This window comes from Neopsephotus bourkii, unplaced genomic scaffold, assembly GCF_033783945.1.
Source record: "Neopsephotus bourkii isolate Nb327-2 ecotype Australia unplaced genomic scaffold, CSIRO-AGI_Nbou_v1 NB_951, whole genome shotgun sequence".
Taxonomy (NCBI): domain Eukaryota; kingdom Metazoa; phylum Chordata; class Aves; order Psittaciformes; family Psittacidae; genus Neopsephotus; species Neopsephotus bourkii.
Genome location: NW_026901445.1, coordinates 980,303 through 994,563, shown reverse-complemented (window position 1 = coordinate 994,563; position 14,261 = coordinate 980,303). Strand labels below are relative to the sequence as shown.

General features: G+C 46.0%; 1 protein-coding gene across 10 annotated transcripts in view; it reads left to right on the top strand.

Moving 5' to 3' along the window:
* Positions 1–14,261, top strand: part of TLL2 (tolloid like 2) — a 508,271-nt gene that overhangs the window by 42,946 nt on the left and 451,064 nt on the right. For 4 of the 10 annotated variants that reach the window (XR_009726296.1, XM_061358696.1, XM_061358698.1 and 1 more), the window contains 2 exons: positions 9,355–9,432; positions 13,289–13,459. The exons of 1 other annotated variant lie outside the window; for it this stretch is intronic. Coding sequence is in view for 7 of the 9 variants with exons in the window: in XM_061358696.1 (XP_061214680.1) it covers positions 9,355–9,432; positions 13,289–13,459 (249 nt within the window). In the remaining 2 variants the exon portion in view is untranslated. Of the gene's footprint in view, positions 1–9,354; positions 9,462–11,510; positions 12,165–13,215; positions 13,460–14,261 lie in introns of those variants that run through there. 5 more of the 10 variants (XM_061358700.1, XM_061358701.1, XM_061358702.1 and 2 more) reach the window with 5 other exon arrangements.

Sequence of the window (14,261 nt, the reverse complement as noted above, 5' to 3'; positions counted from 1 at the left end):
ATGTTAAATCCATTACCCTAATGGTAAACTTTGACAGTGCTTAGCCAGTAACTGCAGAATTGCCTAAATCATGCGTTTGTTTCAGAGCTGGGAAAATGCCTGATTTCTTGGAACACTTGCCCAAACGAAGAACTGAATTTGCCTGACCTGTGTACCCTGCCTTGTGTTTTAGCAAATGAATTTGGAGGCAGAAATGGTAGGGTCTAACAAGGTCTGACAGTAGTCATAGCAGGATGGTCACTCTGCAGGGATGGCTTGGGTGCCTTGACCCTCTGGCTCTCTCCTTTCAAGCAGGGATGTTGCTGTGCCCACAAAATAGAAGTTGCTTACCCTGTTCAGGGAAATAGCTGGCAGGTCCAAGAAACAATCAGCAGCCAAAATGGCTTGATGGATAATAGCAAACAACAAATAAATTAGAAGTTGTAAACTGCTCGTGTTTGATTGCGAACAGAAAGGGGTTACGTTTGTGGAATAAATGTGTTCACTTCGAGCTACTTGTTAAGGCCTAATTTGGAAAGAAGGCTGGTGCTTGTAGCTGCAGTGGACAAAACCCCCTTCGCTGCAGCTCCCCTTTTCAAATGGCAAGGACAAAGTATTTATTCAGCTGTCAAGTGGGAAAAGAAAGCAAATTAGTTTTAGGTTGAATTGCTGGACTGTGTTTACCGCTGTAGTTTTGAGGCCAGATGGTGACTTGGACAGCCCTGGGGAATGGGTAACAAGTTTCTGCGGGGCAAAGATCAGAGGCAGAAGAAAATATTCAGATTATCTTGCTGTTTCACTTCCTAGAGCGCAGAAGATAGTGTGCAATGCATAAGGCTGTGCTGGGGAGGGGATTAGCCACTCTTTTTACAGTTGATGGTGCTGCTGAATCCTGGAGTCAGCGGCAGAGTGGGTTTGAGACCTGACTCCCCCACCAAACTGCAGCTGTTCCTGGGATGGATGGGGCAGCTTCTCTGCCAGCAGCTCTCAGTGGGCAGCTTGCTGCAGTGAGGAAAGCTCCTCTGCCACTATTCCCCACTGCTCCCCCATGGCTTCTTTAATGACTGCATATGATTTGGGCATCTGTTTCCACAAGGAGCCCGGACCTTAGTGCTGGATGTGGCCTAAGGCCTCCCAGTAGTAGCCATGTTTGGCTTGTGCTCTCAAAGCTTTCCAAGCTCCACTTGTCCTTCTGCCTCAGTGCTGGTTCATGCCTCAGTTTCTCTGCTGTTGGCAGTTCATTTGAAGTGAACTGTGGTGGAGCTGGTAGGTAACCAAGGAAATGGGGTGTCTTGGCTATATCTTCTTAGGTTGCTCAACTGCCTGTTAAAGATGGTACATGTTCCTGGGGGCCAAGGCAGCACCAAAAACTCTCCAAGAAGCTCCAGGATTGTAAGGGTCTGAATATCCAGGCAGAAAGCAAGCTGGAAGAAAAGTCTCTGTACTGGCACCACATACTCTGTATGGACGGAGTTTTAATTGCATTCAAACATAATTGAGCTTCCAGTGTAGTGTTTTTCATTTTGAGTTATTTTTTATCCAGTATAAACAAGGTAGGGGAAAACAGAAGGATTAGGAAGGCTGAGTGGGAAGAGTGGTCTGGCCAAGCTGTGGAGAGCCCTGGGATCTGACTGGGAGCCCACAGCTGGAATGGGGCATGGGGGTGCTGCAAGGCAATGTAGGGAGCCTGTCATGGCTGTGCCCAAAAGGGGCCCAGGGTAGGCTGAGGCTGAAGCAATTAGACTGTGTAGGTCAGAGGGAAAGGGGTGTTAGCGGAGGAGGACCAGGAGGGTTTATACTGCCTGTTAGAACGGTAATGGGTGAACCCAAGCCAACTCTTACAGATTCCTTCTCACCTGCAAGTTCGTTTGTCTCTCCTTTGAAAGGAGAGACAGGGAACAAGGTGGATTATTGTGAATCAAGAGGAATACGGTGGGGAGGCAGCCACCTGTTAGATTTTGATCTCAGGTTGACAAGAAATCAAGTGCAATAGGCTGGGGGGGGGGGGTACTTGTTGCTATACATTATTGGTTTTATGTGCTGCTGCACACTGTGTGTGTGGACCTGGCCATACAGAGACATGCACAGGCCAAAGTACCTGTGTACTCACTTCAGCTTTTCATTTTCACTTACTGCAGTAAAAGCACTGTAAGCCAGTGCTTTGTAGGACTCCTTCCTGGAAGAAATCAGTGACATGACACAGCTTGTAGGTAACTTTTTTTACTCGCTTTTCTTTCTCATCTGTCTGTCTTTCCACGCCGAGGGACAGAGGTGGTTGTTACAGCCTGTGGGAAAAGGCCTCTTCCAGTATTCTCAGTCCTCCCTTGTCTCCAGATAGCATTGCTCCCCTTAAACATTGATTCTCAGTTGAAAGGTTGGTGGAGAGCTTGGGTCAGGTTGTCCCATTTCCTGCAATGCCTTCTTTCAAAAGAATGCATAGCAGAATAAAAGTGATGCTGCCATTTACAGAGTGGCAGGGAGTGCCCTGGGAAAACACAGGGTGTTGGGGTATGGTGCTGCCTACACTATGCTTCTGCTCTGCCTGCTGTGCCATGCCAAGCATGGCTGGCCAGCAAAAGGGTTTGGTGCATTAAATGCTTTGCAGCTGATGTTTGTGGCAGCCCTGTGTTTGTTTAGCTGTGTTCACCTTCCTCTTCTCATGAACTTCCCTGGGAGACCAGTGTCCTCGCTATGCACAAGCATTTGCAGAGCTGATGTGGAGATGACACATCTGCTTGTCAAGCCTCTGGACCCCGGGACTCTCCTGAGTTATTGCAGCTAGTCAGCTTACTCTGAATATGAAAAACAGATTCCTGCAGGGAATTTGGGGTTCAGAATTCTTCTCCTCTTTAATTTATTTTTCTTTAAGTAAATTGAGGGAACTTCGGCTATTCCACTGACAGGAAATGCTGAAGGATCTATCTCAAATCATTTGCTCAGATCTCTAGGGCCCAGGGGTTTATGAAAGGTTCTTGCTATAGACTCTCCACCAGCTCTGGGAAACATCTGTTCCATATTCTGAATGCGTTTTCCCAGCAGAGCTTGCTTTTAATAAAATCATTGCTTTCTCCGTGGTTAGAAAATCCAGTGCAATAAAGTGTTTTTTCTATGCTAAAAACTTCTTGACCACTGGTTAATGAGGAAGTTAAAAAGCAGAATGTAACATCACGTTTGATTTACCCTGTTTTTCTAGAAGCTTCTCTGCTGGTCAAGCTATGATAGAGTTCAGCAGAACTGAAGCTCTAAACAGTGACAGTTCAGTTGTTGGACTCACAGTGGACAGTTCAATGTTACCTGCGTTTCTTGGTTTTGTTGGTGCTTCATTGTAGCCTCTGTTTGAAATCCAGTGTTTAAGCTGTGGCATGTGACTAGCTTATGTATTGAATGAGACTATGAAAGTGAGTTGTTCTGAGGCATAGGCAAGGGAGATGAAATTGTTAATTTTTAAAACTTATTTTATGATGATTTTTTCCCCTGGGTTGTGTCACAGCTCTGAAATGGCCTTTCCTCCACAGTAAAACGCACTAGAAAAAGTCTTGCTGTTGTTTGATTCGCCTGAGACCAGATAATGTACAGCCACAGTATCTCTGCTAACAGAAAAATAAGAGACCCTGGCAAAGTCCTCAGCGCTCCTTTGTCCTAAATAGAGGTGATGAACTTAGTGGTGGTAGCTACCTTCTGTGTCCAGCTATGGAGCTCTTCGCCTGTGTGGACAACCAGGGATCCAGTGAACATGGAGAGAGTCTTCATTTGTATGGAGAGGAAAAATTATCCATGCTTGGAACTGCTCTGAAAGTGGGATGTTTTGATTTTAATGGGACTCTTATGTTTTTGGAAAAAAAGGGAGAATATAGCACAGAAATAAATGCCTTCAACCCTAAGCTGCATCTTGCAGAAGACATATTACTACTTCTTCTAGTCCCACTCTGTCTTGTGGGAAGAATTGGTACTGAATGGAGTCTGCTTCCTGCTCTTTCACTAGGTTATGCATTTTTTGTTCTGTGCTAGTGGTACAAGGGAGCTGCAAGCAGTACAGTTTTGATGGCATGCTTTGTGTGCTCTCTCTCTCTCTTCATAAATTGTCTTTTGTTTTGGTTCCAGTTGAACAACTTTGACTTCTTTTGACAAAATTAGATTTTTGTTTTCCTCTTCTGGAAGAGCAAGAGAAACTGCTTTCTTCCCAACAATGCTGCAGCCTGCTGCTTTCTGCTTCGGTGGACTCTTACCACCTCAGGCTGCCCCTCTAGTTCCTGCAAACAATTTAGGCACCTGTTCTTCAGCCAGGGTTACAAGTGTGGTGGATTTATATCAGATTTATGGTGCATTTAAGCTACTGGACATTTATTTCAGTGAGCCAAGCTCCCTTGGCAGTGCTGGTCTGTGGGAAACAGAAAAACGAGTTGTTATACAAGTGTGCTGTAGGTAGAAGATGAAATATTCCCGGCCTGGGCAGAGAACCTCTTGTGTATTCCCTGCCAGGTCATGCACAGAAGCTGAGTTATCTAGTTAGGGAGTCCAGAAGTGTCCTGCTGGGGTTGTAGCTGTAAAGCAGGAAAAATCGTTAGGAAGGACTGAATCACAAAAATGTGGGAGTTAAAAGAGCTTAAGAGTTCTAGTGCAGCTCTCTGCATGGAGGCATGATCTAACAAAGTCTGTATCATGCCTGGTTGTGGGAGAAGCAGACAAAGCTTGAACAGCCAGGCTGGAGAAAGATGATGACTGGTCTGGCACACCAGCAAAGTACTGAGGATGAAAGTGATCTTGGAGGTCTTATCAACTGCTGGATATATATTGAAAAACAGAAAAGTCAACCCTGTTTTGCTTATTTCAGTAGGGGTTACTGTAAGCAGTAGGCCAAGCCTGACTTTTTATTATCCTGTTGGTTTTCCATGGAGCACTGTGTCAAACTGAAAATCTCCATTCTCTTCAGTGTTTCTAAAGATAATAGGCTGAAACACATATACGGGCATTTCATGGATGTGGCAGCATAATCCAGCAGAGAGGTACAGCTTCAGGAACATGTTAAGAGGGCAAAAGGAGCTGCACATCGCCTGAAACCTTTGTGTAACTGCTTCCAGATGCAAAGTGTATTTCCTGGATTGCTTATTTATTGATTATGGCACATCAGTTACTTATCTTTGTTTTGCTAGGATCCTGCATTAGCTTTCTCTTGGGAGGAATCAGAGGACTAAATATTTGTCAAGTCACTTTAATCTTTGTGCTTTACCTAGTTGTCATAAGGATATGAAATGTCTAAACGCTCAAGTGAATCAGAACAGGATCTCTCAAAATTCTCATGTATGATTCAAAAAGACGCCTGTGGGAGGGAAGTGTAGGAGTGCTCCTTGTCTGTGCTAGTGAGATTAGTGATGTTTGAAAATATGTGATATATCTGCTCACCCATATCTGGCCTTTGTGTAGTGCTCTCCCTTTTCAGCAGCTACAATGAGACAAAACATGCAAAGATGTTGTAGATTTCATTAGTCACACTAGTTTATTCAAACATCTCCTTTGCATAAGAAACCAAGGCTTGCACTGATCTCTGGGAAAGAATGTGCTCACATCTTGGAAAAGCAGTCTGTGCAAATGACACTGCAGCACGGCAGAGGTCAGCAGCTTGGGTGCAGGAGAGGGGCCTGGCTGTAGGGTTTGGTGCCATCATTTGCAATTCAATCCCACACAGCTCCCTCTTAGGGGAACAATTCACTAAATACAGAGTTGTTCTTTTTTCCTAATTCACCATATAATTCACCTTCCAAGTTCAATTAAGAAGCAATCTGTTTGTGGCTGGAAGCAAGCTGCATTTATTTAAAAATACAAAATTATTCTTTGCTTCAGCAAAGACCACATGCCTTAATAATTCTGGTGGTGAATGGCTGGTTAAGGTTTCCTTTAAATGGAATGGAATATTGTGTGAAGAATAGCATACTTTGGGGGGGAAAGGGGGAGGAAGGGTGTGAGAAGTCTTGGGGATGTAAAATTCAACTAAGAAGAGGAACTTTTGTTGAGCTTGGGCTTAAGGAAGTGACGAGGACTGGGCATGAAAGAAAACAAAGGGAAATCTTAGGATGGGACATTGAGGCTGGAAAAGAGTGATAGAGTTCAGAGCAATCCATCTTGTTGAATCAGGCTTGTTCCTGTTCACACATCTAGTGGCTTTTGTCCAGCCAAGCTCTGTTAAACTATGGCACTTCCTCAGGGAGACAATCCCCTGATTTAGTGTGTCTCTTGGACTAGGAAACTTTAATCTATAGTCAGCTGAGGGTCTGGGTATTTTATTTTCCTCTGGTTCATTTTGTCACTGTCTTTCATCATCCCTGATATTCTAAGTAGTATAATGCTGGAGATGTAGAATTTGATACCGTCCTCTAAAGTGTCAGAGATGGATTTTTTCCCCCCTATTCTTGCCCCTTAGAAGGGGCTGGAGAAGGATTTGCAAGAAGCCAGCTCCAGAGCACAAGGGTAGTTTTACAGCTAGCAGAGCAAGACTGGTTTAGGGGCTGGAAAATGTTCAGTTGTCTTGAAAGTGGGACATCCCTCTTGGAAGTGTCCACACAACATCCATCAATGTTGCATAATACAATATCTCCCCTTCTACATATGGTGGTTGACCATGCTTTTTGCTCTTTACCTTGCCACATAGACTTTAGAAACTTGCTCTTGCTAATACCTCTGCAGAGATCAGCTCATTCAGCTCTCCTTCTATTCACAGGGGATCCACAATTCCAAGATGGGGAAGGAGGGAAGGGGACAACAGTGGTCAGCACCACCATTTTAAGGCTGTGAATGTAGTTTGGGCCAGTTTCAGTTATCTGTTATACATTTTGCTGTCTCATGTGTTGTGCTCTCTCACTATGTAGGCCTAATTTACAGGTTCAAACTTAAACAGGGGAAGTTTAGATTAGATATAAGGAAGAAGTTCTTCACTGTGGGGGTGGTGAGGCACTGAAATGGGTTGCCCAGGGGAGCTGTGAATGCTCCATCCCTGGCAGTGTTCAAGGCCAGGTTGGACAGAGCCTTGGGTGACATGGTTTTAGTGTGAGGTGTCCCTGTCCATGGCAGGCAGGTTGGAACTTGATGATCTTAAGGTCCTTTCCAATCCTAACTATTCTATGATTCTATGATTTTTGAGCTCTCCCTTCTACTGCAGTCACCATGGAGAGCTTTCCTGCCAAAGCGATGCCGGTTGTTTTTCCATATTGGGTCTGTGACTGTACAGTGGCTTATTGCCTGGGTTCTCTCTATAGTTACCTTCTGGCTTCTCTGGTAATCCAAAGTTGGACCTTGCAAAATGGAATGCCCAGGAAACCTAGAAGACAAACAACTACAGAAAGAAGAGCCTTGTTCTTATCTCTTTCCCTTTCCACATTTTCCAACCATTTTTCTATCCCTTTCACTGCATTTTCTTCTACTGTTCCTGTCCTGAAGGTTCTCTTGCTGCTGGATGATCCTTCATTGCTCCTACCCTCCCGACACTCAGCAACTGCTGGTACTACACAGAATTCAAATCTCAAGGCTGCATGGCTGGTGGTTCCTCCCCTGGTGGGACAATCAGAAGATCCCTGGGCAGATTTAATGATAGGATACAAAAGCATTAAGCACTCTGAACTTTTTATTCATGTAGACATTTTTAAGAAACTGAAGAATACCACAGGAAATCAATATTGTGATAATGCCTCTGCTTTTTCACCCTTTTGAAATACTTAGCCTCTCTTGAGTTTGGGTTTTGTTTTTTTTGTGGTTTTTTTTTTACTTTGGTTTTGGTTCTTTTTAGTTTTTCTTTTGCTTTGCTGGCTATTACTGGTGGAGCTTGTTTTTGAAACAGGCATTTTAGAGGAAGCTGACGGGAAGAAACAAAATATTTTGTGAACAGAAAAATACAGTCACAAAATCAAGGCAGAAGATGCATAATTCAGGGGCTTTTCAGTGCTCTGAAAACTGCTTTGATTAACAGTACTTACAGAAATCAGACTGTAGTGGTAACAAGCAATTTGAGTGGAGGCAGATTTCAGTTTGCTTCCTGCAGCACAGGTCAGTTTGCACAGTTGGTATTTTTCATTGCAGTGAGCAGAACTATTCTAAAGTCCTTTGAAACAGAAGTGTGAACAGGTTATTGTTTTAAATCAGTTTCTGGCACTGGGTGACATTTTAAATCTTTTTCTGTGGCAGAATGGATCTGGTATTGAGGGAAGATCCAATTTCTATGTTATACAATAGAAAAACTGAAATCAAGTACTTGTGCTACTGCTAAGTATTGTGGTACCTTAATGGTCAAAAGACTAGTATGGCCTAGAGACAGAGGTCTCCATCTCCATTTGTTAGCAATGTGACTTTCACGAGGAGCTAGGATCTCTCCCTGGCTTTGTCTTACGGTGGAGGATTCTGGATGCACTGAGCCTACTCTGCCCTGTCTCTGGGTGTGCTGGACAGCCTAACGTGGCAGAGTCACCTTTGCAGCCCCTGCACCCTGCTATGGGCAGTGCTCTGATGGAGCACTCTGGTTGGGAGAGGATGCCTGGATAAAAGGAGAGGGTTAGGCACAGTGCTGGTACAAAGTTGCCATAGAACTGTTGTGGTTTCTGTACCAAATAGCTGGACATTAAGCAGTCAAATCCCTCCTCCAGCATGTTGGTGTCTTGTGCATCATGGGAACGTTGTAAGTCGGTTTTCTGTGTGGAAATAGGAAAGGCAGGCAGCAAGGCACTCAGAGTGGACCTAGCAGTTTTGGTTCAGTGACTGAGCTGGAGAGAGCCACCTCCGTGAACAAGCTGGGGATCTCCCTGTACGTAGCAGTTCCTATGCTTTTCCAAAAGGTAGCTAGCTGGTCCTGGATGAAGCACAATAAATACTTGGGAGCTAACGTTACAGTTCTTCCTGCTTTGATAGCCAATGGGAATTAGCATCACAGAGAAGGACTTTTCAGATTAAGCTGAGTTCAGGCCAGAGGTATGAAAGTTGATAATAGTCTATTTGTCTGAATATATATTATTCTTCTTCTTGACAGTGTACCTATTTTCATTTGAGATATAATAGGGGTACTTATTATTCCTAGCACCTTTCTTGTATAGCTCCTTTTCTCAGTAAAGCTCTGTAGAATTAGCCTTCCCTAGAAGAGACTTTCTGCCTATTCAGTGTATGGCCAAACTAAGGGACAGGATGGTAACAAGTTGCAAAGTGTCACTGTAGGCTGGGAACAAATGGAGGAAAAGAGCCCAGCTTTATTGTGCTCTTAGTCCCTGCACTGTGTATAGGAAAAGCAGCCAGTTTCTGAGGCCAGCCAGCCTCCAGAAGGCATCACTGGTAGCTGCTGTCCTTCCCGTATCAGAGCTCTGTCACCCAACTCACCAGATGTCTCTGCTCTTCTTTCTTTTGCAGGCGGCCTGGGAGAACAGTCTCTTATGTCAAGTGAGAACACCACTGCAACCGATCGTAGTAACAAAGCAGTTAAAAAGGGTAATGTGGTACCCCACCCAGACCTTTGGGTATTTTTTTATTTACTTTTTTATCCCCTGTAAAACCGTGTTTGTCCTGTGTACATCTGTGTGCCTCTGTGCCTGGGAGACCAGCCCAGCCCAGCCCAGGCATCTGCATTTGTTGCTGTTGGTGGACTCTGCAAGGCTGGGTTTGCCTTGTAGAGTGCGGTGTGTTGACCCCAGCCAAGCACCCACACAGCTCCTTGGTCACTACCCCCCTCCTCTGGCAGGATGGGTGAGAGAGCAGGAAAAGCAAAAGTGAGAAAACTCTTTGGTTGAGATAGAGTTTAGTAAGTGAAGGAAAGAGGGGGAAAAGATCCCAAACCAAGTGATATAAAGGCAACTGCTCACACCTACCCACAAGCAGACTGATGCCCAGGCAGTTTCTGAGCATTAGCTATATTGGGAGCCAAAACCTAGCAGATTTTATTGCTAATAATTATGACACATGGTATGGAATATCCATCTAGCCAGTTTGGGTCAGTTTATCCCAGCTGCATTCTCTCCCAGTTTATTGCCAATCCCATGTCTACTTGCCTGGGGAGTGGACAGGGCTCAGCAGAATAATGAAAAAAAAGCCTTGATGCTTTGCAAGCAGTTTTCAGCAATAGCTTGAATGCTGGTGTGTTACCAACACTTTTTTACCACGAGTCCACAACAGTGTGTGTTATGGGCTGCTATGAGGACAGTTAACTTGATTCCAGCCAGACCCAACCCATACAGGTAGCTACAACTGTCACCAGGACAGCAAAAACATTTTACCCCAAGGCAGAGAGCATAATGCCAGCTGGCTGCTCCCTGCTGTAGGGATGTTTCAGCTGAACCAGTTTAAGCTCCTCTTCCCCTGAGGAAGCAGGGCTATCACCCAGGCCAAGTTTTTCTTACTTGTGTAGGTAAGGTGTTACTTACAGGATTGGTCCAGACCTGTGAACTTAAAAGGCATTCTCTCAGGGTTACCCAGTTCTATGCAAGATGTTTTCAACCCACTGTGTGCAGGAGGGACTGTTGTTTTCCATGTATAGACAGAGGCACTGAGGCAGAGAACCATATAGTGAGTTAGTGCAGGAGAGAGACATTTGAACTCATGGCTGCTGTGTTCATAGCCCAGTGCTGTATTTCCTCATCAGAGCTGCTTATGTCTTCTGAGCTGGTGGCAGGCCTGAGGCAGTGAAGCAGTGGGCAAGAGCACTTGAGGAAGGTGCTTCTGCTTGCAAAGCTGTGTTGGTGCTTCTGGTGGCCTGTTTCTACTTAGAGATGGGCTGGTGCTGCTGTTGGCATAAAGCTGGACTGTCTGTGCTGTTCAGATGAGTCCAAGAGACCCCTGAGTAAGTTTCAGAGAGCAGCAAGGACTGTTTTATGGCATGTTGCAGATGCAGAGAACTGCCTGGGCTGTGGGCAGTGTAAAGAGTCTCCCACAGCTGGTGTACAGAAACCTCTGAGTGCTGTTCATCATGAAGGGAAGGGGGATTTTATGAAAGGATCTCAGTTCTCCCAGGCTTAGTGATAGTAAGAGAGGTTATGTCCAGGTAGACTAAGCATTAGAAAGGCTGCATGGCTTTATTTTTCACTGAAGAAACCCTCTTCATGCATGCCACTGGGCAGTGACTGTAAGCAGTGCTTCCTCAAGCATGCTGTCCAGATTTCTTCTGTCCCCTGGTGGTATAGCATCTGCTGCCTGCTTTCCCCAGGTCCCTGCTAGGAAGGTGTGTCTCCAAGGACCCACTGCACATCTAAGTTGTTGAAGGCAGAAAATCTCAGCAGGAATCAGGAGCAGTCAAGAGCTGCTGCAGGACTGGTGCAGAGAATTCACACAAGAAAGTGTGTGGCTACCAAGGAATGGAAGCGTTGGTGGGGCAGAAGCGTGGATGCAGGGTCCTCTGTGCAGAACTCCAGGTGAAGGCGAGTGTGAGGCTAATGACTCCTTACTTGGCTTTGCTGGCAGGAGCTGTCTATGCACAAAACCATGTAGATTCTGGGCAGCCCAAGGAGCAGTTTGTGACTGAGAGACAGGTATCCATGAGACTACTTCTGTCTTGAGACCTCTCCTGAACTCCAGCTGTGGCCCTTGTAATGCAGCTGCAGTACATCTGTGGGAGATGTGTATGAAAAGAAGGGCAGGATGGTTCTTATTTCATTGAGGGAACCACCAGTCTCAGAGCACTTGCCTTCCACATCCAGCAGCTGGTTTGGGGACAGGGCAGCTTCTGAAATGCTAGGTGCATCCGGTATGCCAGGGATGTGCTCAGGAGGAAGAGGAACAAAAGGCAAATTCCCAGCTTTGTCCTACAGCTCAGAGCAAGGCCTTCAGCAGGAAGGGCCGGGCCTGGTGAAGCAGGAAAGAAGGGTTTGAAGTTCATTCCTTCCATCCCCCTGCACTGCCTTAATTTCCTTCCCATTGTTTTGATCCTCTCAGCCTTGACAGTAGTGGTTTGCTTACCAGTGCTTCCGCTGCAGGGATGAATGGGAGCTATCTAGTCACTGGAGGAAGGTCTCAGCAGGGCTTGTGCTTTTTCATAACCTGGCAGCCCATGTCCCTGACTTGGGAGGCAAAGCTGTAGCCTGTCTTGCTGATTTCCATATAAATCACAAGACCACAACTGGAGCTTAGATCTCTCCTCTTGGAGCTTCAGAGAGATCACCAGCACCGAGGAGACACCACCACCAGTGCTGCCTCTGGAGATGACCCAAGCTCCCCTTGGTGTGACCTTTTAGGTGAGGACTCTCTGTGGGTGTAGCAACCCTTGTACTCTTATTATTCCTCTGCCCAATTCCAGCTGAGGAGTTGGCTGTGCAATACAGACAGCTTATTTAAGACGTGGTGTCTACACAGTCGTTACACGTGCTAGTAAAGCCCCGTTGGTCTACAGTTGCTTGGAGATTTTGGGTCACCCACGGCACAGCAAATGGGGACGAGCAGCCAGACAGTTTTGAATGGAGGGTATTTTCTGCTGGGCCAGACCCACACCACGTTCAAGTGTAATGTGTAAGCATAGCCAGTATCTGAGCAGAGCTGCTGCAGCATGAGAGCAGGCTAAGGTACAGGGTCTGCGTAGGAGCTTGTGTGAACCCTCAGGCAGGTTTTATGACCAGCACTGATCACACAAACAGGGCTCTTCTGCCTTTTTAGCAAGAAATTAGACATGTTCTACTTTCCTTTTTGTATTTTTGCTCCTTCCATTAAAATGAAGAGATTCAGCATGGATGGAGATTTGTGCTAAGTATAGAATGTCTTAGGTTTTTCACCCTGAGTATCCCTCCTCCAGCAGAGACTGATCAGTATGTTTCTAAACCACCCAAGGTCTAACATGTGAAAACAAACACACTAATGTAATACTTTTCATTCTTTAGTATAGGTTTCAGTCTAAGGGCCCTATTTTCTTCCTCCGAGACTAACTCGAATGAGTAGCTGTTGCTGCTACGAAGCTAGCCCTGAGAGAAGAAACCCTTCTCTGCAGATCTGGATGAACAGGGCATGTTGAGAATATACAGTGGTATCTGGGCTTGTTTAACCCCCCTTCCTCCTGTTCTCCTTGTTTAAGTGCTGTGTTGCCATGTATGAAGTTGCTGTTGGAGAGGGGAGGGTGTCCCTTTATGCTTCTCTAAGAGAGTAGGTTTGTCATAGTGTGTATGAAGGCTCCAGACAAGAAGGGCCAGGTTGCTGCAGATTAACTGTCTCTAAGTCCCATACAAAGCACTGGCAAATATGACTATGGCTTCTGATTTGGGTTAGCATCTTGCTTTTTCTGTTTTTCTTTTTCTGAAGCTCCAGGGTATTACCTGAGGGCTGCATATGGAACTAAAGAGGATTTAAACAGTGTTGCCACTGTGTCTTGCAGACGGCAGGCAGAACACAACGCTTGCAAGGAGGCCGAAGAGGAAGGAATATAAAGATGAGTCTGGGATGGATTCACGCTCCTCTCCCAGAGTGCGCAGGGCAACCACGTCCAGGGCTGAGAGGATCTGGCCAGGGGGAGTCATTCCCTATGTGATCGGAGGAAATTTCACTGGTCAGTAGTGAAAACATTGTTCCCTATTTGGTCAGCGGTGAGTGTCTCAAAATGTGAGGCAGATCTCAGGAGCAGAGTTTTCCCACAGATAACTCTCCTGGGGCACAGTGGGCATGTACTTGCACAAGGAATCATGCACTGTGGAGGCCTGAGACCGAAGTGAGATGTTTCTTCTCTTGGAGTCCAAGAAACAATTGGGTGACTTGGTCACTTTTCTTGATTGCTTCAGGCACCAGCATCTGTGAGTTGTGCTCACCCCCTGTGCTCCCAGAAAGGGATCCTCCCTGCTGTTGGAAAAGGAGGAGCAGGAGTACCCTGGGTTGCTTTCTGAATCCCCACTTGGAGAACTTTCCCTGAGCATTCTGCTTCCTGACCTGCTGTTTTTTGGGTACCAACTTCAGGATCTCCTGTAGGTGTGTGAAGGGGAGGATCAGTGAGCTGTGTCCCATGGTGGATGAGGAGCTCTCCAAAGTATCCTTTCCAGGATCTTCATAGCATCTCCTGGGCACTGTCCAAACTAAGGTGTGTCTTGGGGTGCAGCATATCACTTGTCTGTGCCTCATGTGAAGCAGAGCACCTCTCCATAGCTCAGTGGTTCCCCACGGGATTTGTTTCATTGACTCATGGATGACAAACGCCCTGTGCCTCAGTGAAGCCAGCTCCTTCCTGTCTCCCCCAGGCTGCCTCCACCATCTCCCAGTAGGATCCAGCAGGCCTTACTGGCTTGGGCTCCTATCATGTACTTTGTTCCAGTGCCCACGCTGCTGCCCAAAGTCTGCAAAGCCCCAGTGGAACAGTTTGT